The following is a 26,631-nucleotide window of genomic DNA, read 5'->3' on the forward strand; positions in this document are numbered from 1 at the left end:
TAGTGAGGAATTACTTCTTTCTCAAAAACTACATTACTTCAGAGTGAGCCGTTTCTCACAATGTTTTATACTATCAACAGCTCTCTATTGCTTGTTACCAAGTAAGTTTTTATGCCAACAATTATGTTGAGTAATAACCAATAGTGTCCAGATCCTGTAAGGGTCACATTGCCTAGAGCTTTTGTTAAATTCGCGTAAAGACAATGGACATCTTCGGTAATTAGACCAGTCTTCTCACTTGGTGTTTCTCAACATAAGCACGCTAACGACTACTTTGAGTAATTACTAATAGTGTCCAGTGCCTTTAAGTGTCTACCATAAACCACACAACACCGTCATCCATCTTAGTAGTGGGCTAATCCAAACTCTTATAAGATTCTCTCTTGGCCCTTGACCTGACCAAGAAGAAAGCGCCCCCACCGACGATGATGACTAGAGCTAAAGCTCCGATCACTATGCCGACAATCATTCCCGTGTTGTCGGTTTTTGATGGGGCGTTGGTGGGTTTGTCTGCTTCGCACGTTTCCACTGTTAAAACGAAAAAACACAGTGATACAAATCAACTTAAATCATTGGAATAACAATGGGCGACTTTGGAGCGCTGGGTGGCAGCAGACTTATCAGGTAAACTTCCAGTGTTTACGTAGTTCTGAGCATGCGCTCATTACCGATACCAAACGATTTTACCTGGTAAGTCTGCTGCCACCGAGCGTCTCAAAAGTCTCCCCATTGCTGAGAGAATTGAAGTCCATACTTAAGTCAATAATAGAAGACAAGCGAGTCCCAATCCCTTGATTTGGAAAAAGTAGACTTGTTTTGGGACAGACAGTGTAGAGGCGGTGGTGATTTATACAAAATTATACAAAATTAGCGCACGGGCTCCTTTCCTCTTGCTCCCACAGGAATTGTGGAAATCGAATACAAATTTCTTGAAATCTATTAAAAACACCAAAACCTTCAAAACAACAGGGCACATACCCTCAGTTGTAAATTGTAGCGCGACTTCCTACTGTATGATTTAACCAACTTGACTGCCTCACACAACAGTAAATTGGAAAATAAATACAAATACAACATCTAGTCTTGGCCCAAAACGTCAGTGTAGTGGATGGTGTACTCTACCCTCAGTTGTAAATTGCTGTATAGCGCGACGTCCTACTGTATGATTTAACCAACTTGACTGCCTCACACAACAGTAAATTACAAAAATAAGTTCGATTAATGGGACGAAACTATTAACTCACCGTCCCCAAAGTTGCCTTTATCTTCTGATTCATCAGCGAAAGGTTGAAACATGAGACCCTTGAAGGTGACGACTGCAGGACCCATGGTTAATTCCTGGTTTGTACACTGGTAGGTATTCCCAACTGATCCTTTAATATTGATATGTTTCTTGTCGTTGAGCATTGTCTCTTCCAGTTCACCTTGAAGCAATGACACACAATAGAAATTATCACAAACACTCGAAAGGGTGTCTCGAAAAGAACTATACACTTTTTGAAATGGCTGCCAAATAACAAATATATGAGGGGAGGGAAATGTTTAAAAGTAAGGATAGCTTATGGAATGAACTTTCATAATGACACCACAAATGTCCAAAAATATTTCATGCTTGGGTGAGCACTGCTCACTTTAGTAAAGGGTATCAGAAGTAGGCTGCGCAGGAATTAGCCTTCCCTTTTTTCCCACTATTATCTCGTAACTTCGACGACCAGTTGAGTTCAAATTTTCACAGGTTTGCTTTTCAGTGTATATAATTGAGATACACCAAGTGAGAAGACTTGTCTTTGACAGTTACCAAAGGTGTCCTAAACATTTTGAAATAAAATTTAAAACCTCATCAGAGATACACATACCAAATAACGTAGCGTTTTCATTAAAATACGGCGTCTCATATTTCCATTCGAGGATAACGGTTGTCAACTCGAAAGTCTTCTCGACACTTGTGAACTCCAGGCGAAGGAACCAGTTTGGTCGATCGTTAATGTTAATGGCGAAGCTTCTAATACCTTTGACCGAGCAATTACCCGATGGGACGGAGTTGGGTGCAACGTCAATAACGGATACGACGTCTCTACGTACCTGTGTGAAACATTGGTGGATTGAAATAAACAAAAGCCATTTTCCTAAGTTGAGCTTAAAGCTACTGGACATTATAAACATCAAAATAATTGTTAGCATAAACCCTTATAGTAACGAGCAGTGGAGATATGTTTATATTATAAAACAAGGGTGTTCTTTCTTTCAATATTCTCTCGCAACTTCGATGACCAATTGAGTCCAAATTCACCTGTTCTCTGACAGTTATTACAAAAGTCTTTAGTTACGTATTACGTTACGACTGCACCAACACGTTTTACTAACACCCCCCCCCCCCCCCCCCCCATCTCTTAAAAATGCGGGGATTTTATTTAATTGGAAAGTAAAGTAGAGAATAAGAGACAATATAATATATATACAGAAACAATTTGACGGAAACTGTTTCTTTTTAGTATAATGGCGGAACAGCTGCACAGCACTATTGGCCTTTTCGAAACCACGGCTTCGTCTCCAGATTCGGCTCAGGCTGGCTTACGCACTCAGGGCTTAAGACGAGAGAACTATAGCATATGAAGCCAAATCCAAGGCCGAAGCTGTGGTTTCGAAAAGGGACTATGTGTGTAAAACCGTAGATACATTCACCAACAGTGGACCCTTCATGCTAAACATAGTTTGAATAATGTTAGTTTTATTAGATAAAACTGTCTCTCCCTAAAGGAACTTTGAAATGATTATCACACATGGTGATAATGGTGTTGATTTGATGACGAGCTATGGTTGGGATAAAACAAAAGGATAAAATAAAATATGTACATGCACAAGGACGTGACTTGCTGGATTTTGAGAGGGTCACAGTGCACAATATTGGTATAACTTAAATAAGTAAATGTTTACAGATCATTGGACATATTTTTCCCTCTTTGCTTACTAAAGGGACTGGACACGTTTGGTAAGTCAAAGACCAGTCTTCTTTCTCACTTGGTGTATCCCAACAAAGTATAAAATAACAAACCTGCTGTTGAAATTTGGGCTCTCACTTGGTCATCGGTGTTGCAAAATGAAATAAAAACACCCTTGATGCACAAAGTGTGTTTGTTTTTAGATGTATAATTAAAAGACTTTACCTGAAGTGTTTTATTATTTAAATGAGAAATTACTTCTTTCTCAAAAACTACGTTACTTCAGAGAGAGCCGTTTCTCACAAATGTTTTTACTATCAAAAGCTCTCCAGTGATGTTTACCAAAGAAGTTTCTGACTAACAATTTGTTTTGAGTAATTACCAATAGTGTCAAGTGCTTTTAAACTGCTTTGCTCGAAATGCTCTGCTTTGTATAAAGAGAAATTACCGAATTAACTTGATCTCACGAGTGACGAGTCCAAAACCTGCTGTTTGAAAACAGTGAAAAATTTCCCGCCTTTTTTTCTCATACCTCCAAAATCAAAGACCGATTGAGCTTCAACTTTCACATTAACTTGTTGTCATTTCATGAATACAAAGTAATGTTTGTTCGCGTTAACTTCGGATACTTGGTCTTCGACACTGGGTCAAATACTAAAAAATAATTTTCAGCGTAAAAACTTGCATGGTAAGGAGCAACGGAGAGCCGTTGGTATAGTATAAAAGATTGTAAAGAACAGCTCCTGGTGAAGAAGCGTAATTTTTGAAAAAGGGGTTATTTCTCACTCAAGTACTAAAAGACTTGCAGAGATGAGACCTTTTTAAGGCATCTGGGCTGGAAGTAGACAAAGTTTCACAACAAGGGCGTTTTCTTTCATTATTCTTAGTGCAACTTCATGGTCCAATTGAGTCAAAATCTGAGACTATTGATCTTTGACATTTACCGAGAAGTATCCAATGTCTTTAAATACAAACTTTGTTGAAACTTTGTTTGTAACTTACGTTTCCCTCCCAGTACGAGTACTCAATGTCAATCTTTGCATAGAACTGCATCAGAATACACCTGCCGTCAGTATCGTTAACTTCATATCTGTGAATAAATTAAATAAATACAACAGCATTTGCGTTATCCAAACTCACGGGTAATTACAAAATATAACGCATTTTGTTTGGCACTGGACACTATTGGTATTTATTCAAAATAAGTGCTATAGCAGATGGTAACGAGTATTGGGGAGCCGTTGATGATATAAAACATTGTAAGAAACACCCTCCCCTCCCCCCCCCCCTGAAGTAAGAGGCAACTTCTCAATCAAATATTATAGTACTTTTTTGTCATCAGCCGTCGATTTCACAAAGAGTTAGGACTCGTCTTATCTCGAGTTAGGACGAGTAACTCGTCTTAACTTAGGATTAATCTTAAGGTCTGCATGCTTCAGTGCAGGGTTGGGACTCGTCCTAAGTCCTAAGATTAGTCTTAAGTTAGGAAGAGTTTTGTGAAATCGACGGCTGGAAGCACACAAATTTGTGCAAAAATGTGGGGGTTTTCTTTTACTTCTCTTGCAACTTCGATGACGACCAATTGAGTTCAAATGTTCACAGATTTGCTATTTTATGCATATGTCGGGATACACCAAGTGAGAAGACTGGTCTTTGACAGTATTAGTATACCAGACCATGATCTATATCTCTTGGAGACATGATTAAAAAATAAATATTTCAATCACCACTCTTCATGTTCGATTGCAACAAAGCCTATGTACCTTGTTGGGCCAGGCATCATAGTTACCGGCCGGGTGGTCGCTCTCATGAATGTCGTAGGTTCGGTAGTTGTCCCATTGGTTTCCTCGGTCGTGGTGTTAACTGTTGGTCCAGTCGTCATGTTGGCGGTCGATCCGGTTTCAAATGTGGTCGTGAGATCAGTCGAATTTGACTCTTTTGTAGTCATACCAGCAGTGGTAACAACCTTAGATGTCGTCGTTGGAGCCAGGCTGGTTTTGGTTGGACAACAGTGTGCGATTTAAAAAGACGTTGACCGGGATTAGTGATGTTTTTCAAAACGAACAATTGACACTCAGGAGATCAGTAAGGCATGTATTTAACAAGCACACTCTCTTGCTTATTGGGGGGAAATGGAATAAGTTGATCATTCCTGAGAGGAGTTATGTCTATTTTAATCAAGGTACTCCAAGCTTTCCATGGAATACTTGACAAAACAAAGAATTGCTTTTGTATACCCTTTGCCTCTTTACTTTACTCAGATGTTTAGATTCAGTCAAGCATTAACATTCCATGGACAGCTTCAAACATGAGCGCTTTCAGCTTAAAACGGGCGTAACTTCTCTTAGAAATTATTAATTGGTTTCATTCTTCTTCTTTTTCAGATGAGCAGGAAAGAATGCTTAGTTCAGGACTACAAAACAACCAGGAATCTGCGATCTTCAAATAAATTCCTTCATGACTTCCCCAGATCAAAACCAAGTCGTACGGTTCCCGCTCTTTCCAAAATGCAGCAGTTCAGTTATGGAAATTCTTCCAGAGGTTGTTAAACAGGCTGAGACATCAGAAAAATTCAAAACCCGGTTAAAAACATATCTGTATACTTTGTACAATAATTGTTGATTTTCTTTTTTACAGCGCACGGTAATATGCGCAATATATAAGAATGGTTTTATTATTATATTATTATTATTATTATTTAGTAATAACAATAGGTGTTTTTTCTTCTTCTTTTTTTTTCTCATAAATCTCGGTCACCTTCTTTTTGACTCACCCTGTTGTAGTTCGAGCTGTTGTTGCTTTGGTCGTTGTGGCCTTTGCAGTGGATGGGATGGCCACTGTTGTTGCTGTCGTCAGATTGGTTGCTGGAGCATCACTGCTTGCCGAAATTGCTGGTCCAACACCTTGGACAAAGAATCACAAATTGAGCACATTTTATTAAATTAGCCAAACTCTTTAAAGGCACAGCACTATTGGTAATTACTTACTCAAAATAGTAGTTTGAACGAGCAATGGAATAAAACATTGTTGGAAACGGCTCACTCTGAAGTAACGTAGAAAGAGGTGCAACAAAAGTGTTTTTGACGGGAGTTTTGTAACTTTCTTTGTAATTGGTTCCAATCCCAATAACTCTGTTACTAATTTGTCCGAATTTATTACTTTGGTTGGTTGCATAGAGGCTTGTGTACTTTAAATCAAATCTACTATTAGCTTTTAGTAACAAAGAATACAACACCAGTTACAGGCCTTTTGTAAAACAAAATATTTTTATATTTTGATAAAAATTCCCTCTAAAACTCACCCAGACACAGCAGAACAAGGCACAGAGCTAGTTTCGCCATGATGTCACCTGTATCGTCACTCAGAAAGAAAAGAAAAATAACAAAATGGCAGAGTCTGACCAGATCTCGTGATTATATCGCTATAGATAGCGATATATGTTGTCTTATGAAATAACACGTATTATTATTATTATGTATAAACCTTTATCAATGGACTTTCATACCCTCGTGCTGTTGATTCGATGTTGACAAACCGTGCTAATATGACAATGTTGGCAGACTTGTGTTCACAAGTTTAAAGGAACATTACAGTATCTCAACATATGCATAAAATAAAACCTGTGAAAATTTGAGCTCAATCGGTCGTCGAAGTTGCAAGATAATAATGAAAGAAAAAAAAACACCCTTGTCACACAAAGTCGTGTGCTCTCTGATGCTTGATTTCGAGACTTCAAATTCTAAACTTGAGGTCTCGAAATCAAACTCGTGGAAAATTACTTCTTTCTCAAAAACTACGTCACTTCAGAGGGAGCCGTTTCTCACCATGGTGCGACAAAGGTGTTTTTTCTTTCATTATTATCTCACAACTTCGACGACCGATTGAGCTCAAATTTTCACAGGTTTGTTATTTTATGCATGTTGAGATACACCAACTGTGAAGACTAGTCTCTGACAATTACCAATAGTGTCCACGGTCTTTAAGGGCACTGGAGTCAATGACAATTACTCAAAATAATTGTTAGCAGAAAAAAACTTACTTGGTAATGAACAGTGAACAAATATTGTGAGAAGTGGCTCCAAATATTTACAGATTTGTTACTTTATGCATATGTTTGGATACACCAAGTGAGAAGACTGGTCTTTGACAATTACAAAGGGCATCCAGTGCCTTTAAATAATAAATCGTGCAAACTTTTCAAACAATTTGCTATGGACGTCATCCAACTCGGCACGGATCCAAGTTTTTGTCAAGTGTTTGGAGCAAAGGTCAAAATGTTTAAAGGAACACGTTGCCTTGAATCGGACGAGTTGGTCTATAAAAAGCGTTTTTAATCGTTTTTTATAGAATGCATATAGTTAGATAGATGTGGTAAAAGTAGAATACAATGATCCACACAGGTCTGCCTCGAAATTGCGTGGTTTTCCATTCACTTTGCGAACTAACACGGTCGGCAATTTATGCGAGTCAAAAAATTGACTCCCATAAATGGCCGACCGTGTTAGTCGACGAGGTAAAAGGAAAACCGTGCAGTTTCGAGGCATGTTTGTGTGGATCATTGTATTCTACTTTTACCACATCTATCTAACTACAGTGTATATGCATTCTATAAAAAACGATTACAAACGCTTTTCAAAGACCAAGTCGACCGATCCAAGGCAACGTGTTCCTTTGAGTAGTCAACATTAAATATCAGTCGCAGTTCGGCTCAAAGAACATGGCAAAAAGAAACCAAGAAGAAGAGGAAGAAAAAAACAAGCAAACAAAACACAGATATAGCATGCAATACACTACACAGCTATTATTTGAGGGATATGATGTCATATTGATAAGAAAAAAACAACTGACGTCTTCTCTTGTGACGTGCGATTTCCAATATAACTTGAACTTTATAAAGTACTTGACACTATTGGTAATTACTCAAAATCATTTGTTAGCAGCAAAATATCATTAACCCTGATACCACCACTCACATCTCTCCATTGCTCGATGCCGAGTAGGTTTTTATGGTAACGACAATTTTGAGTAATTACCAATAGTGCCCAATGCCTTTAAGCAGCTCCATGAAATTGGGCCATTGTCTAATAGAAATAAAGTCAATTATCTAAAATAACACACAAAAAAAACACTATACTTCTATATGAACATTCATATTATTTGCAAAGTTTCAAAATATGCACCAAAAGTATCAAAAACAATGTTTCAAGGTCATTTACTTAGCAATTATATACATTTTGTTCATGCCTAACGAGCTATCATTAGAACAAGTAAACCACACTGCACTTTGTTTATTAAAAGTTACTGTATCTCCATCGTAGTGTTTAATATTTATGTAAGGCCAAGCATAAAGAAAGGACCATGGGCCAAGTATTAAAAAAAAGCAGTTGATCGTCCGAGTTTTTCCATAAAAAGGAGGATAAGAGCCTTCTCATTAATGTTTTCTTTCAAGGTGGCCACCAAGCATTTTAATTCAAACTGGCCGCATGTTTACCAGTTTAAAGTAACCATCCACTTTATGTAGTAAACAAAAAATAAGTTCTTGAAAGAAAAACTTGTCTTTGAGAGGAAAAAAAATGTAAAAAATATTTTTTTTTTTAAATAAAAAATAAAAAAGGTACGGCCTCAAAAATAGGGGACAATCAACTTTTTTTTTTCCTAAACCAAAAGCACAATAACCATTGGGAACTTGAGCATTAGGAAAAATTTAATGTTTCTTGTGTGAGATTGTAGGACAGCGTCGTAAACTAGAGGCAACTCCATTAGATGTGCACCCCCCCCCCCCCAAACCCCCCATTGAAATCTTGACTTTTTAGATTAAGAATACCAGAGTAAAATGTTACATTTTACAACCTTTATTGTTAGTTAAGAATTTCCTAAATTTTAAAACCTTTTTCCCCCAATGTTCACCATAGTAAAATGTTACATTTTTATAAGCCGTAATGTCAAAATTTCATTATGATTAAATAAATTTTCCCCCAATGTTCCCCGGCGAGTAAAATGTTACATTTTACAAGCTTTAACATCATACTTTCATTAATTTTAAAACCTTTTTTTTTTTTTTTTTGGCCCCAATGTGCACCGAACAATTTCTGCTTTTTATTTCAGATTATCCTATAAAAAAAATAGCAAATGGCATAACACAAGTGCAGCTGAAATGGCCCTTTTTAAGGAAAATTAAGTTGTTAAGTGTCCAGTCGTGCCCACAAGAACAAATGGTGCACACCCCCTGTGCCCCTAGTATTGCCATAGTATTATATGACCTAAACACAACCAAGCTTTAGAAGCTTCAGGCAGGATTTTATCCCCGTTAGTTCTATAATAAAAAAATATATAAAAAAATATAAAAAACTATACTAGTTCTATAAAAACAACTCTATTTTAAAAGTTGCTTCCTATTTGGCCAGCATTCCTTATATCTGAATAAATATATCAGTTAGCAACAAAAAGTTTCTAAAAATGTATATAATTATTTTCTGCTAATGTGTAGATTAAAAAAAAAATAGAAAGCAGTAGATTTCTTCACATAGTTCAGCAATACATCTTAACGTGGCTTTAGACTTGGCTCAAGGTGTTGTTCGTTATCAGCTGCTTTTACAATCCACTTTGTCACAAGACTTATTCTTAAGAACAAAATTGTATGAAAGAACAACTTGTAGCAAGACTAAACCTACCCTTTAGAATACCAGCATGGTACAGAATGCAGAGGTCAGGGATTAAAAATTCCTATAATATATTGTTCAACCACATGACTAGAAAATGAAAGCACAGAGTATACAAGCTAATTACAAAAGGACAAACCAAAAACAAGGTTTTTCTGTTATGGATAAACAAAAGTCAATTTGGACCTGTTCACAACAGGATTCAAACTTGTCCGGAGGTCAAGACTAGGCACTCTCAGTATCCCAGGGGTCAAGATTGGGCACTTACAGTATCCCAATGGTCAAGACTGGGCACTTACAATATCCCAGTGGTCAAGACTGGGCACTTACAGTATCCAAGTGGTCAAGATTGGGCACTTACAGAATCCCAGTGGTCAAGACTGGGCACTCTCAGTATCCAGTGATCAAGACTGGGTACTCTCAGTGTTTCATTGGTCAAGACTGGGCTCTCTCAGTGTTCCAATGGTCAAGACTAGGTTCCCTCAGTATCCCAATGGTCAAGACTGGGCACTTACAGTATCCCAGTGGTCAAGACTTGTTTTCATGTGGGACTCGAGAGAGGGACTAAATTTACAGGCTTAACATCTGTGTAAGGATTGAACTAAAATAATATCCTTTATCCCCGATATCATTACTAGTAAAAAAATCTTCTGTCGCAGAAACCACATCATCTTCAGTAGTCCTGTATAAGGCCAATGTGGTCACTGGCTGGGACCCGTTTCTTTTTGTTATAGTAATAGCATCCAACAGTTCCCAGGAAAAATACAACAAAGATGGCAGAAACTACAAAGGTGGCAGCCCTCCAAGTATGATTCTGCTCAGGTGTCTTGGTAGTAGGAACTTCTGGCACGTACGGACATAAAACACCTATGCAGGAAGGGATATCGACAAAAAGTTAAAATGTTTCTTATAAAACACATAAGAATTGGTCACGTGATATATTGTTGGGATCCCGGGATCCCGACAAAAACTAATTTTGAGCACTTTATTTCACTGCTACTAACAATTGGCGGGCTTTTTCGAGCAATGGCTCAAATGAAAGCTTGTAACTTTCTCGACCCCCATCAAAATACCTATTGAATTTTAAATCAAATTTTTTGGGTCAAATCGGCAAAAAATCTGACATGGCATCTTTAAACTAAGAGTAACTATAAATATAAATATGAATAGTAAACTTGCGGGTACAATCATGGTTGTACCCGCAAGTTTACTATTCATGTTTATATGTATAGTTACTCTTAATCTCCACACCATGCAAGACTTCAAACACCATTGAGTTTAAACTACTGAAATACTGTAAAGAAGTGTTAAGATTGTAAAGCATTTTGCCCATATAACCACCCCTATCCCATCAAAAATCAAACTACACATCTTAGAACAAAAGACTGTAATCTATGTCTATTTTGTGCATCGTGCTTTTATTTAAAGACAAGGGTGTATATGTTAACTATTTTAGACATGGCTTATAATAATAATAATTTAAAAAAAAATAACTAATTCTTATATGGCGCATTTCATAATTGAAAGAAATACCAATGCCCTTTACAATAAACAAAAGGCACACAGCAACAAGTAAACAATGAATACAATAATAATAGGGAAACAAAAGGATTCAACTGAATAATGGGCAATAGAAAACAAATGCGGACATGCAACACATATGCAAGAAGGGATATTATTAGGATAACAAAAAATGGTTTAATATTTGCAGGGCTGGCCCTTTTACACTAGCCTGTCCTACATTGGCTAGTATTGATATTTATGATTTGATATTTGAAATAGATAGTTTCATCGCCTCTCATTCTCAAAAAGACACTGGACACTATTAGTAATTGTCAAAGACCAGTCTTCTCACTTGGTGTAACTCAACGTGTGCACAAAATAACAAACCTGTGAAAATTTGAACTCAGTTGGTCGTCGAAGTTGCGAGATAATAATGGAAGAAGACAAAACACCTTTGTCACACGAAATTGTGTGCTTTCATGATGCTGGATTTCGGGACCTCAAAAATCTTATTCTGAGGTCTTGAAATCAAATTCGTGGAAAATTACTTCTTTCGCGAAAACTACATTATTCAGAGGGAGCAGTTTTTCACAATGTTTTATACCATCAACCTCTCCCCATTACTCTATTATCCTAATAACTATTTTGAGTGACTAACAAAAGTGTCCACTGCCTTTACAGATATTATTTTAAATATTCAAGACATATGCTAACTTACTCTCTCCAAATTTCCCCCCAGTCTTGTCTGCAAAAGGCTGCAGTTTGACATCCTTAAATGCAATGCTTAGGCCATATTTCTCGTCAGCTGATGAGATGAGCTGAGAAGGACAGGAGAATGACTTTTTCATTGGTGCCTTTATTCCTCCCAGTGGATCCTTAGTCGAGATGTAGCTGTACACAAATTGTCCTGTCAAATAACACAAACAAAAAATAATAATAACAGCTGGTTTCTTGTTAGACCTATGGCATGCATATCCGTCACTCAGTGCTATCACGGCGCTTGAATATACAGTATTTTCCTGCAAGGTATGTGGGACTACGTCTGAATTATGAGATCAACTCCTTTTACATAGCACCATGTAATGGTTTACAAGATGCTGTGGCCAAATATGCTGCCAATCAAACCAGGAACATCAGGGCGAACCCCATTCCAAGTGCATTGGGTTCTTTTACATGCATTACACAACACACGGGACCAACAGCTTTTACCTCCCATCCAAAGGATGATGCAATGCTTCGACTGGGACTCGAACACACTTTTCTGATCCGGAACACCAGAGTTTGAGTTTGGCCAAGTGTCAGGAAAGGATGGTTGAGTGATATAAAAATACAAATTTAACCTCCACCTGTGACGTCATGCTATTGTTTCCGTTGCCCCATTACTCCAAACGAATGGTGCGATAGCTACATTTACACAATATCACGCCATTCATGCGAAATAATGGAGCTCTGTATCAATAGAGCATGACATCACAGGTGGAGTTTAACAACAGATAATGCCCTCAGTGTAGGCACCATTCGTGGGACACAAATGGCGCGTACCTTGGGCATTTTCCTATGTGTTATTTTTTCCCTGCAAGGTAATACACAATGACAGTGAGCCTTTAAACAGTAAAGTTCCGGTAACAAATTCGTCACCTAGCATATCAGATTCAGACATTTTTGCTTGATGGCAGCTAGCCTGAACATCTGACGTCACACTTTGAGGCTTGTGAGTAACGTCAGAGACCGGCCTCCAGCCAGCGTGTATATACACCTTTGACCTACATTCATTGCACATAAAGATATGCAGTCAAATTCTATGGCGGAAGTGATAATGTAGGAGTAGGAGTGTAATGCTGTCACTAAGGGAATAAAAGGGTAGCGACTTGTCTTTCACGGCCAATTAGAACCTTCGGCTCGACGCAAGGTTTTAAACTACCGTGAAAGAACGAGTCACTACCCTTTTATTCCCATTCATAAATGCCTTTTTTGGTTAAAAGGCGCAATATAGTAAGAAACTCTGTAAAACTTATCTGTTTCCTTATCTTTTTCTTTTGCGTGAGCTCTGTATGTGCATGTATGATGTCCGTGTGTTGCATTGTTATGACCGAGACGCCTCTATTTCCGACAGTTTCCAGCTCCGTTCGTGCGCATGCGCGTATAGTCTTGGTTCAACACGTTCTTGTTTTCCTTTCACAAACAGCGCAACCAACTTACCGACAGCCCCCGCATCGCTCGTAACAAGAAACGTCTTGCACCAAGAATAGCGCGGAGTATCCGCTCACAACCTGTTATTAACACTGGTCATTATCAAAGGTTTAAACACCCCCACATGATGCGCTCTCCACCAATATGAATAATGAAACTGGTTGAGGTATTCATGAATGCAAGTTTATATCCAATGATATTGTATCTAATGAAATCACTGAATCTGAGTAGCAGGTACCTGTCTTTATCCTTTGCGGATAAAGACAGGGGCCCAGTCTAAATGACAGCTTACCTTCATTAGTCGAATCAAAATGGTTGTCATATTTAAGCTCAAATGACAGAGAAGTCAACTGAAACGTGTCTGATTCAACAATTTTGAATACAAATCGCAGGGTCCAGGGGTCGGCACTACTATTGCCATCTGGGAAGAAGCTCATGGCGAATGTTCTCTTTTCCATTGAGGAGCAGTCACCGGATACATTTAAGAGTGGCTCCTCAATCGGGACTAACACTTTCACATCAGTAGGCTGGAGAATGAAAAGAAGCAGATTTGTTTTCAAATATAGACAAAAATCAATATGTTTTTGGGGGGGAAGTACCCTTGCACTCTCAATGGGTGCGTTCGATAAGCTTCCCTGGATCGACCCCGCGCTGCTCACTCGGGTGAGCCCCTGACAAGAGCTAATCGAACGATCACACTCGCCCTCTCGTGGTGACGGCATGCACCACAGGTCACCCCCACAGTGACCCACCCCACAAGCAGGGCACTGGGGGCTGACCCGGGTGAGCCCCATCAAAGCTATTCGAACGTACCGGGGCAGACCGGGGTCTACCCAGGGCAGCTAAACGAACGCACCCAAAGTGAAACTCCAGGCCTATCACGCCCTTAGTTATTGGTTCAAAAGGGTCTTACACTGTGTGTCTAACAAAATTATACACAATTCAAATGGCTGCCGGATAACAAATTTATGATTCTGGGTGAAAAGCTTTAGATGTATGGATAGCTTATGGATTCAACTTTCATTTGACACCAAAAAGTCCGAAAGAAAACGCATGCTTGGGTGAGCACTGCTCACTGAAGTATAAGAAAAAAGGAAATCATGGAGTGAATTTTGTAAGCTCCAAAATAAACTTACCTCTCACAAATTGGAAGGCTAATTACTGCGCAACCTATTTTCCTATCTTTATTTTTTTTTTTTTTTTCAGACTTGTTGGTGTCATATGAAAGTTGAGTCCACAAGCTATCCGTACATTATAAACCTTTTCACACAGAATCATGTATTTTTTTATTCGGCAGCCATTTCAAAAGTGTATGTTTTTTGGGGTTTTTTTAGACACCCTGAAGGGTGGCATTGCAGATGCGTGGGGATGTGATGTACATGTATATGAAGAAGTATGTATTTTCTGACTTACAAAAAGGGACCAAATAGAAATGGAAGTCCGACACATTTTTTACAGGCACTATAGACACCTTTGGTTATTGTCGAAGACCAGTCTTCTCACATGGTTTGTCTCAACATAAAATAACAAACCTGTGAACATTTGAGCTCAATTATTGGTCGAAGAAGTTGCGAGAGAATAATGGAAGAAAAGAAGACCCTTGTCGCACAAGTTGTGTGCATTTAGAGGCTTAAATTCGAGACCTCAGCTGAGGTAGGTCTCTAATTCAATTTAGATATTTTAATAAATTAAATATTTCTCAAAAACTACGTTATTTTAGAGGGGGCTGTTTCTCATAATGTTTGACACTATCAACAGCTCTCCATTGCAAAGTGGAAAGGATTCTTTTATTTAAAATAAATTGTTAAGAATTAAAAAAAGGGGAAAAGGGGGGAAAAAATAAAAAATACAAATTAGAAAGGAAGCAGCCTCTAAAACGGAAGCGGGTGGGGATCAAATCATGTTGTTATTTTTGCTTGGCCTTACTAATATGTGTATTCAACTTACCATGCCTGCTGTGTTGTAGTAACTGATGGTAATATTTTGTGAGAACCACATCACCTGGCAGGTATTGTTGCCGTCCATCACCTTCCAAGACATCTTAGGTGTGGGCGTGGTCTGTGGAGGAGGCGTGGTCTGTGGAGGAGTTGAGGTCGGTGGAAGAGTTGTGGTCTGTGGAGGAGTTGTGGTCAGTGGAAGAGTTGTGGTCTGTGGAGGAGGCGTGGTGGTCGGTGGAAGAGTTGTGGTCTGTGGAGGAGGCGTGGTGGTCGGTGGAAGAGTTGAGCTTGGTGGAAGAGTTGTGGTCGGTGGAGGAGTTGTGGTCGGTGGAGGAGTTGTGGTCGGTGGAGGAGTTGTGGTCGGTGGAAGAGTTGTGGTCGGTGGAAGAGTTGTGGTCGGTGGAAGAGTTGTGGTCGGTGGAAGAGTTGTGGTCTGTGGAGGAGTTGTGATCCTCGTGGTCGGTTGAGTAAACATACCTGAACCACGATAAGAAAATTTACAATTGCAACTCATCTTTTAACAGAATCTATAATATGTCTATCCACTACTGTGCATCAATATTCAAACCACCAACTATATTTACAGGAACACGTTGCCTTGGATTGGTAGAGTTGATCTTTGTTGTGAAATGCATATGGTTAGATAGATAATTTAAAAGTAAAATATAATAGCTTAGTTCGCTACACAACACACGGATATGGCATAAGCCCGGTTCATACTTCCTGCGAATGCGAATGCGAAGCGAATTTGACGTGAATTTGACGCCACAACTCTCCTTTCGCACAGATATTCGCAAGTGAGTTGAACACGGCTCAACTCAGTGCGAATTTCGTTGCGAATTTGTGACGTCAACATTCATAACCCAGTCGCATTCGCTGGAAGTATGAACCGGGCTTTAGCCCTTCGCTAAACGTCGCTCTTTTGTCGTGTCGAACTCGAATGATCTTCGCGCGACAAAAATGCGGCAATTGAACAAATCGGTGACAAACGTCAAACTTATTTAATTAGTTTGCCGCACTTAAATTAATTCAAAATGGCGATGCGGGAAAACCGTTGCTAAAGAGCCATGTGACATGATGATGACAATTCGAGCTGTGACACTAAAAATTGCCCAAGTGAGAATTTAAGTCGATTCGACACGGCAAAAGTGCAACGTCTGTCACCAGGGCGTGCAACTGCCGTGCAGCAAGGCAGGGCTTGGCGTGCCCACGACGGTGATGAACTCAAATAAAACGTTTGCACTAAACGTCGCTCTTTTGTAGAATTCACCATTTTGCAATTATTTCAGTTTGACACGGCAAAAGTGCAAGTTTAGCGCAGGCCTTGACACTTGACAAGGTGAAGTATAAAAAAAACACTAATAGTATCACCCTCTGAACATTTTATGAGAATTAGTAGCCTACAGTGTCTGAACACGGTATTCATGTCCAATTAATAAATGAATGGTGTTGTTCTACAACAACATCCATGCCTGGGCCCAATTTCATATTGAAGATGTATTATTTAATTCAATAAATATAATTTACTTAATTATTTTGTTTATTTATTTATTTATTTATTTATTTATTTTGTTTATTTTGTGTTCTCTTGCTTTGTTTTCCTTGAATCTACTTTCTGCTCCGGACTAGGTTCGTCTGTTTTTGGTACTCACAAGATAGAAATACTGCACAATCCAAGGATAGCCCCAAAAAGCTAGAGTCTTTAATAATAATAATCATAATAATAGTAATAATAATAATAACCGTATTTATAACGCGCCTTTTGCCAAAGGATACAAAGCGCCAAGTATTATTACTGCAAGGAGTGGGGCGAATTTTGAGGCACCATGTAATGGTTTACAAGGTGCTGTGGCGCAATATGCTGCCAATCCAGCCAGGAACACCGGGGCGAACCCCTTCTCTTTTCGATAAGTGCACTGGGTTCTTTTACATGCGTTTACACAACACATGGGACCAACTGCTTTACGTCCTATCCGAAGGACGAAGCAATTGGTTATGTGTCTTGCTTAAGGACACAAGTGTCACGGCTGGGGATTCGAACCCACAACTCTGCTGATCAGAAACACCAGAGTTTGAATTCGGCGCTCTTAACCGCTCGGCCACGACACTTCCACTTTAGTTATTAGCTTTTTATTTTGGGGGCTGTCCTTGGATTGTGCAGAATGTCTACCTTGTGTGTTTGGTTAATCTTATTTCCTTGTCTTATCTCCTGTTGTTGCGTATGTCATCGGGCAGCATGCTCTATGTTCCTCTGACCCGTTTATCCAGCTATGGGGACAGGGCATTCAGTAACATTTCACCCCGTCTCTGGAACTCTCTGCCTCAACATCTCAAGGACACACATGACATCTAACGATTCCAACATTCTCTCAAAACCCATCTCTTCAGATTAGCCTATAAAAAGATATCGAGTGAAATTTTCTTCTTGTTCTTGACCAGCCCTTTAAATGTTAAACAGATAAGGTGCGCTTTAAAAATGCTGTGTTATTATTATTATTATTATTGTTATTTTTGACATGACTGTTCTTGCTGTGTTTTTATCCAAATAAATTAAATCAATCAATCAATCATAGAGCGTCCTACGATTGGTTATGCGTTCAACCACTTTTCTTTTCACTTTAGAGCTTTTCACTCAAAAGGCTAGAGAGGGCACCATCTAGACGGTAACTTAGACACTATAGACACTATCAGTAATTGTCTTCTCACTTGGTGTATCTCAACATATGCATAGAATAACAAACCTGTAAAAATTTGAGCTCAATTGGTCGTCGAAGTTGCGAGATAATAATGAAGAAAAAACGGCCTTGTCACACGAAGTTGTGTGCTTTCAGATGCTTGATTTCGAGACCTCAAATTCTAAATCTGCGGTCTCAAAATCAAATTCGAGAAAAAAAAATTCTTTCACGAAAACTATGTCACTTCAGAGGGAGCCGTTTCTCACAGTGTTTTATACTATCAACCTCTCCCCATTACTCGTCACCAAGTAAGATATTCATTGTCAGTTGTTACCAGATAGTGTTCGTCAAAAATAAAGAGGAAAATGCCAGGCTATGCAAATTACTGCAACATACACAACTTTGTACCGTGCTTTCAATTTTCAATGCTTGTTTACTTAATTCTTTTGTACAGGCTGTTAAAGCGGAATTCAAAACAGGTTTTTTTTTTCCCGGTGCAACTTAATCATCCTGAAAGAATGTTTTTGCTTTCTGTTTGAGTTCCTAGAAAACTTTAATGCCTGATTGAATTTTGTCAGATGAGGTCACACTGCTGCCCTTCCTGGAGACCCCATTGAATTATTCCAGAAAAAAATTGCATAATTCTTTTTAAAAAATAAAGTTCTGTTAAAGACACTGGACACATTGGTAAAAAAGTGTCAAAGACCAGTCTGTAAACATTTTGGCTCAATTGGTCATCGAAGCTGCAAGAAAATAATGAAAGAAACAACGCCTTTGTTTCACAAACATGTGTGCTTTCAGATGCCTAAAAGGGGCATCAGTCATTTAATATTTGGGTGAGAAATTCCTTTTTTTCTCAAGTCAAAAACTTAGTTACTTCATACTCAGAGGGAACTGTTTCTCACAATGTTTTATGAAAAGATTGCTCATTACCAAGTAAGTTTTTGTGCTAACAATTATTTTGAGTTTTACCCCATGTCTTTTGATTTTGGGCGTATTGATTGGTCACTTCCATTTTTAGTTCAAGTTTGACACATTTGCGGGCAGATTGCGATGCATAGTAATTGCCTTCATGCCCCTTGAAATGTCCAACTGAAATCTACATTCTGTAAGTGTCTATTAAAGGCAGTATACACTATTGGTAGTTACTAAAAATAATTATTGGCATAAAACCTTTCTTGGTGACGAGTAATGGGAGAGGTTGATTGTATAAAACATTGTGAGAGACGGCTCCCTCTGAAGTGCTAAAGTTTTCGAGCAAGAAGTAATTTGCCACGAATTTGATTTCGAGACCTCAAATTTAGAACTTGAGGTCTCGAAATCAACCATCTAAACGCACACAACTTCGTGTGACAAGGGTTATTCAATTCTTTCATTATTATCTCGCAACTTCGATGACCGATTGAGCTCAAATTTTCACAGGTTTGTTATTTTATGTATATGTTGAGATACACCAACTGTGAACCACCAAATTAATAAGAATCAACAATAAAACAAACTTTTGCAATTTGTGTGACTCGACATGAAAAAAAAATGGCTAAATCTGGTCCTCTATTATGTACACTAGTGTCGTAGTAAATCACTCGTGTACTGTGTGTGCAAACACTCGGTTGTCGTTTTTTAACACTTCTTCCCACACACCCCTAAAACATGGTGTAGTGACAGAGCACAGTGACATATGTATTACAACCTACATACACTGTACTATATTTCAAGAAAGGGATATATTTACCTTCTCCGACGAGCAGCAGAACCAAAACAGCAAAGAAATTCTTCATTTTAGAGCCGGAATGCAACGAGGAATGCAGCGAGGAAAGCAGCCAGGCCTTTCAAAGAACTGAACTGAACTGCTAGTAGTAGTAAATTGAACCACACTCTGGTCCACGCATTGCTAATTCTCGAATATTGCATTCACGGGAATTTCCAACAGTATGTGAAACATTCATCAATTCTTAACACTGTCATGAGCTGTGTGAGTGTGTTGGTCGAGTTGGTATTGTTGTTTGTTTGCGTACAGTAACACTGCTACTTCCGCTTTTGCCAACATCACGTGCTACTAGCTGCAAAACGATTACGTAATCATTGGCCCGTTTCCAAACCATGGCTTCGGCTTTGGGATCGGCTTCAAGCTCAATCCTCGCGTCTGATGAATCCCTGAGTGCCTACGCAAAAACCAAGCTAGCCTGAGCCGAATCCAAAGCCGAAGCCGTGGTTTCGATAAGGGCTATACAGCTGTGTAGCAGCACTGATGCATTAGTGTGTACATGTACATTGATACTTTGAATGCACGCGCGCTCTTTTAAAGGAACACGTTGCCTTGGATCGGTCGAGTTGGTCTTTGAAAAGCGTCTGAAACCGTTTTTTATAAAATGCATATGGTTAGAAAGATATTTTAAAAGTAGACTACAATGATCCACATAAATTTGCCTCGAAATTGCGTGGTTTTCCTTTTAGTTTGCGAACTAACATGGTCGGCCACTTATGGGAGTCAAAAATTTGACTCCCATAAATGGCTGACCGTGTTAGTCGACAAGGTAAAAAGAAAACCACGCAATTTTGAGTGATACTTGTGTGGATTATTATATTCTAGTTTTAAATATCTCTCTAATCATATGCATTTTATAAAAAACGGTTTCAAACGCTTTTCAAAGACCAACTCGACCGATCCAAGCCAACGTGATCTTAAAACTACCAAAATGCATCAGTCGAACAACTAGACACACCCTCCTGACACACCCCTTTAAACTCAAAAGCGTTTGATTCAGTCTTTGGTTTGATGTATATATAAGATTATTTCTAGGTGCATTGTTTGCGGGTTTTTTGTTTTCATTTAGATTTTCAAAGGCTAGGCTCCTGTATAGAGATTTGAATCCCTTCATGGTTATATTGCATCGCTGCTTCTGGCAACCCCCCCCCCCCACCCCTCTTCAGAAAAAAATAGCCCGCCCCTAAATTGGGCAAGATCCGAAATGGGTCCATGCACTACACGTCTACAAAAAAAAAGTATTTTTATAGGAAGTTTCATGGACAGCGGTCGACTATGTTAAGGCTTAGCAGTGTTTATCAAATAATAATTAGGATAGCTGCAGAAACGTAGGGGCTTTGATGAACTAATTGTGTGCTGCTCCAAAGCAACTTGTTCAGTGCGTCCCGGTGTCCCAGGGAAATCTGTCCCGCCCCGGAGATTCTGTCCCCCTCTCATGGGACATTTTAAAGTGGGCCGGCTGGAGGGAGGGTGATTCAAAGGATGGCGCTATCACAGTATCAGAAGTAAAGGGTGCGTTCGTTTAGCTTCCCTGGGTAGACCCCGGTGTGTGGCGGTTTTTTTCTTTCTTTTCAGGACAACCGTGTGTAATTATCTGCACACGTTCGTCCTAGACAAAAAAAACGCCATACACCGGGGTCGACCCGGGAAAGCTAAACGTCGTACGAACGCACTCAAAGTGTACGCATTTTTCCATAATGGGGGACAGTCTCCGGGAGGACAAAATAATCCTGCCACACCCAACCTCGTCCCCAGGGTGTGTCGAGCGGTTGCAAGGTTGAGTAACCGCTCTCTCACCCTGGTATTGGATCATTTGCACATTATGGGTGCGTTCGTTTAGCTTCCCTGGGTAGACCCCGGTGTGTGGCGGGGTTTTTTTTTTTCCCAGGACGAACGTGAATAATTATTTGCACACGTTTGTCCTGAAAAAGCTTAACGAACGCACCCACAAAGATTTTGGATACTTGTGCTAATTCAAATAGTCTGGCTACTTCCCGAAATTCACATCTTCGTCACAATCTCGAAGTACGTTACCAGATCAAATAGCTTGTTTGTACATTGTTAGTTGCCGGCGGCTGGCTGTACTATATGAATATGGAACGTATTCTATTAATTGTAAAGTCGTTGTCCAATCAGGGTCCAAGTAAGGAGTTTCCATCCCAGGGTTTACTATTGTAAACATGGTTGAAAATAAAGTAAACCATGGGGACGAGGTTGTGCCACACCGGTCTGGGTTTTTTCTTTAGTGTTTACATCGCAGCGAGAGGTTTTGCACTAGGCCTCAAACTTCATGTCTTGGGATGAGACAATACGTTATAAATAACGATGATGCACATGTTCCCTTTTTGGAGGATTGTTTCTATAGGGAAACTTAGCCTGAATTCCATATATTATTATTCAAATGCGTTGCAACGTAACCCCTACCTGCTGCGGTGTGGGAAACAAAAACCCGCTGCGGTGTGGGACACAAAATCATTTTTTAGTGCTCCCGCTTTCGGCGGCGGAACCGAAGCAAAGCATTTTTGTGAAAAGTGTGGCACAAAAGATCCGGAGCTTTTTGTGTGTCATTGTCCTTTCTCTACGGTCAAACACAATGGTAAAGGAATGATGTATTTCTGGTGCGCATAATCATTATGTTGTATTTTGGTTGGTAACTTTTTCCCCGGAAGTATAGTCGTGTTTAGGCTTAAGGTACACGTTTGGTAATTGTCAAAGACCAGTCTTCTCACTTGGTGTATCCCAACATAAGTATAAAATAACAAGCCTGTGAAAATTTGAGCTAAATTAGTCGTCAAAGTTGCGCGAAAATGGTGAGAGAAAAAAACACCCTTGTTTAACGAATTTGTGTGCTTTCAGATAATAATAAAAGACTTCTGGCTAGAAGTCTTTTGTTATTTTAGTGAGAAATTACCTCTTTCTCAAAATCTATGCTACTTCAGAGGGAGCAGCTGTTTCTCACCATGTTTTATACTATCAACAGCTCTCCAATGCTCGTTACCAAGTCAGTTTTTAAGTTAATATTTGTTTTGAGTAATTACCAAACGTGTACCTTTCCTTTAATACGCGTATCTTCACCCGTTCCACTCGTACTCCAAAAACTAAGAGTTCAATGCAACACTTAGGCTTTGAAAGGGGTAACTTTCTGTATGGCGCGCCACCACTATTTCACTCATTTTTACAAAAAGGGATATCTCATTGAGGTAAATAATTAGATACTATAATTATTACATATTGATTAAACGAAAAAGTGGTGGCGCCATACGGACAATTTCCCCCCTAAATGCACTGTGGCATTAAAACCACTGTTGAATGTACAAAAAACAACGTGAAAAACTGCTCCCTTTGAAGAACGTATAGGCCCTACAGTTTTTGAGTAGGTCTAAATTTTCTCACTCAAAGCCTTTTTATTATGCATCTGAAAGCACACCCATGTTTGTGTGCAACATGGGTGTTTCTTTCTTTGATTAGTCTCTTGCAACTTCGATGAGCAATTGAGTCATAATTTTCACAGATTTGTGACTGCATGCATAATGTTGGGATACACCAAGTGAGAGTAGAGGGCCCACCTTCATAAAGTCTGTAAGCACAAAAAAAATTGCTTAGCATGAAATTTATTCCTTGATAAAAACAGGGATGCCAACCAAATTTCCATTTGTTGCATATTGCTTGATAATGGTATTCAGCTGCTGTTTGCTTATCATGAAAATCACGTGGAAATTTGGTTGGTAATCCTGTTTTTGTTAAGGTAGAAATTTCATGCTAAGCAAATTTGTGTGCTTCTGGCTTTATGAAATTGGGCCCAGGTCTTTGAACTACCAAAATGTGTCCAGTGCCTTTACTAAGGGTCGGGTTATTGACAACTCTTTGTTATGTAAAGTTAAACTCATCTGATTTAAAAGGGAGGCTACAACATAATAGTATGTCAGATCTAACTTTGACAAAGTTAACTTTTTCATATTGTTAATCTAACTGTTTACTGAGTTCAACACTATAGACTATGTTTACATTCAAACCACCCTCTGTTGACAAAACACTGTACACGTCATGTTTCGTCTGGCAAAAAGATGCGTAGTCATGGTAAGATTGCGTGTACTTTCTAGCTGGCTGCAAAAACAAAAAGGTTTTGCCCGGCTTAGCAGAGTTTAGCATGATACCAGTCACAAATTGTGACATCATGACATGGGAGGAGACGTGGTTGTTGGGCTGGTAACATTATTATGAAAGCTAATTTTTTTGTGCTTAAGCATGCAGCTATTAAATTGGGCAGAGTTCTTTTCAGGGACCATTTGAATCAACTTACACTTCCCCTACGGTATGTACAACTAATACATGAATAAATTGGAAATGCAGGTTTGAAGTAGGCATATCGTGGCACAATTAATCTTTTGTGAATAATAGTGTGTTTCTGGAAAGGTAAACTGTGCTGTATGTCCGCCGTCCGGAAATGACGATCTCACAAAAGAATGTGTGGCATGGTGTAAAAAAAATCGTTTTGTCCGCTACGCACTGTCTTGCAAAGATCCATAATGGCAAACAACTCTCAAGAGAGAAGGACCCTGAACTCGATTTAGAGTAAAGTTTGTTCCAATTTCACTAAAAAAAGAAAAGTGACACAGATTGACTTTCACTCTCAAAATGAGCAAAACTGACACCACTTAGACAAGAGACTGAAATGTTCACTCTCTTACATAAAGAGAGTAGGCCGACCTATCCTCCATCTTAAAATGGAGTTCACACAGAACAAATAAATGAACCCGCAATTTATCCGTACCTGTTGATAATTACTTCAAACCTGAGTCTGAAATTGAGTTCACAACGGAACAAGAAAATTAATCTTCAGACAGTGTTCAACAACCAATTTGAAAAAAGACCACATTATAAGAGTCAACATTATGAATTTCAGCTAAACATTTCTCGCGAGGCAAACATGCACGTTTTATTATCCCAGCAAATTAACAAATCATTTTCAGAAAGTCAATTTTTCAACGTTCCGAATTTATAGCTTACCATCAGTTAAAATGTAAAATAAGGAACTTTTTTCCCCTAGAGGAGGAACTTTATTCAAGTTACTATAATGTAAAAAGCTACACAAACTACTGGTAAAACCAACTACTTATATAAAGATACTAATAAAGAAATGGCAAATTGCAAAAACGGAAAATCTGATAGGCTCCCATTATTGTTTTGGTAATGAACGCTAAAGGTTGTTATTCTTAACAAAGATCTTTTTTTTTCCCGTAACAATTTGTTTTGTTTTGATAAGAATGAACGAGGGCTTTCTGTCATTCATCTTCATGCGATATTTGTATGAAACCGGCAAAGAATGCAAATTAAATTAAGAGCAGACCATTTTCTATTCTATATTTATATGAAAACGGCATAGAATGCAAATTAAACTAAGAGCAGACCATTTTCTATTTTCCAAACAGCGTGGTCGTGTTGTCAAAATTAATATCAATGTTTAGTACATTGGTCATCCAGTGTTTTTTCTGTCACCAAAAATTAAGAGTCTCCTTCTCCTTACAGATACATCCGTTTTACCAAAAGTTAGAATCCTTCCGAACAATTTTAGAAAGAAAGGAATTTACACCCAGAATTCTTTAAAAAAAATGAGACATAGACACTAGGCAACCACAGAGAGACTGTGCGTTTGAGTAGGGAGAAACTCTGGATTAGACACCTCCAGACCATTCAACCCCATGGTCTGAACATCCAAGAAGGAAAAGACTAAATAGTAATAAACCTTTTGTTTTGCCGTCTCCTTTTCCCCATAGCCTTTTAGCCTGAGCCTCATTCGCTAATAAATTACTTTTTACCCAACCTCACCACCCTTGATGTTGTCCTTTGTGTTTCCATCTTCTTGCCAAGCCAGTCCCTTCCCTCCAACCCCCCCCCCCTTTTGTCCCCCTATTCTTTGTTTACCCCCTGCTTTTTTATGTATGCTTTCTAACCCGATTCATGTATTTCCACTTCACTGCTTATGTTTCACTTAGTTACCTGTTCATGTTTGTTGTGTTGTCATTTAGCCTTCGAGAAAGACTCTGCTAGGGTCGAAACGTCAGGCCATTAACTATTTTTTGCAGACTAGAATATAATAATAGTTTATATATAGCTGGGTTTCTAAGAAAGAAACAAAATCCGGATTAACCAAAGTTAACCATACAACAATAATTGAGCCTGCATTTATACAGATGGGCACCTATTGTGCTGAAGTGCACCTGGTACAATTTTATATAAGTTGCAAAAAAACTATGAAAGGAAATACCAGATTTTATACTATCAATCAAAGATCAAGGCCAGTGCCGAGATTTCCTTTTAGCGTTTGGTACCACCACCAGCGTGACACGGGCGCACACCACATGAACTATTCTATGGAGTGGGTTTTTTTCTTCTTCTTTTTTCGGGGATTTTGTGAACAACCAGAATGTGCTGAATAGATTTGGCAAAGAAGGTTTCTGGTTTCTGGTCATCAACCATTTTCAAGCGGTATTGTGCAACAGAGAGTTTTCCTAAAAGATGTTAAATTTGCACTGGAGAAAAAACAACATTTATTTTGGTTTTTACCCAAATACACGGATGTGTGTTAGCACTGCATACTCAGTATACTTTCCAGATTTCTGTGGGGGACAAAAAATAGAGGCATATTACTCGGGTGGGATTCGAATCCACGACCTTTGCAATTCTAAAGTAGTTTCATATAATACCAAAACTATAGACCACCGAGATTGTCTGGTAGGAGGCAGTTCGGATCCGAATTAGCACCGGGTACTGCAAACGATTTATATAGATGTTAAGAGTTGTTCCTTCTCCATTATTATGTTATCAAAGCCTTCTTGTTTTCTTTTCTATTTTCCTTTTTTTCTTTCTTTTTTCTTTTTGACAATGTTCAAAATATCAATCAGTTTCTCTCCCTATTGTTAATTCCTGTTTTTTTTTTTTTTTTTTTTTAAACGTGATGTTCCC

At 38.8% G+C, this 26,631-nt stretch overlaps 2 protein-coding genes across 2 annotated transcripts; both read right to left on the bottom strand.

Annotated features, from left to right (window-relative positions):
* Nucleotides 1-79: 79 nt before the first annotated feature.
* LOC117298574 (lysosome-associated membrane glycoprotein 1-like) lies at nucleotides 80-6,502 on the bottom strand. Its single transcript, XM_033781893.1, has 7 exons — nucleotides 6,241-6,502; nucleotides 5,713-5,842; nucleotides 4,703-4,930; nucleotides 3,942-4,029; nucleotides 1,857-2,082; nucleotides 1,245-1,424; nucleotides 80-528 (listed from the first exon to the last, which is right to left on the bottom strand). The coding sequence occupies exons 1-7, from the start codon at nucleotides 6,278-6,280 to the stop codon at nucleotides 356-358; spliced, it is 1,065 nt and encodes a 354-aa protein (XP_033637784.1). The 5' UTR covers nucleotides 6,281-6,502; the 3' UTR covers nucleotides 80-355.
* A 1,571-nt stretch (nucleotides 6,503-8,073) lies between these two features.
* Nucleotides 8,074-20,116, bottom strand: LOC117298485 (uncharacterized protein PB18E9.04c-like). Its single transcript, XM_033781763.1, has 5 exons — nucleotides 19,636-20,116; nucleotides 15,239-15,705; nucleotides 13,584-13,818; nucleotides 11,820-12,008; nucleotides 8,074-10,465 (listed from the first exon to the last, which is right to left on the bottom strand). Exons 1-5 carry the CDS (start codon nucleotides 19,679-19,681, stop codon nucleotides 10,272-10,274), a joined length of 1,131 nt encoding a protein of 376 aa, XP_033637654.1. The 5' UTR covers nucleotides 19,682-20,116; the 3' UTR covers nucleotides 8,074-10,271.
* Nucleotides 20,117-26,631: the final 6,515 nt, after the last annotated feature.

This window comes from Asterias rubens, chromosome 13 (assembly GCF_902459465.1).
Source record: "Asterias rubens chromosome 13, eAstRub1.3, whole genome shotgun sequence".
NCBI lineage: Eukaryota > Metazoa > Echinodermata > Asteroidea > Forcipulatida > Asteriidae > Asterias > Asterias rubens.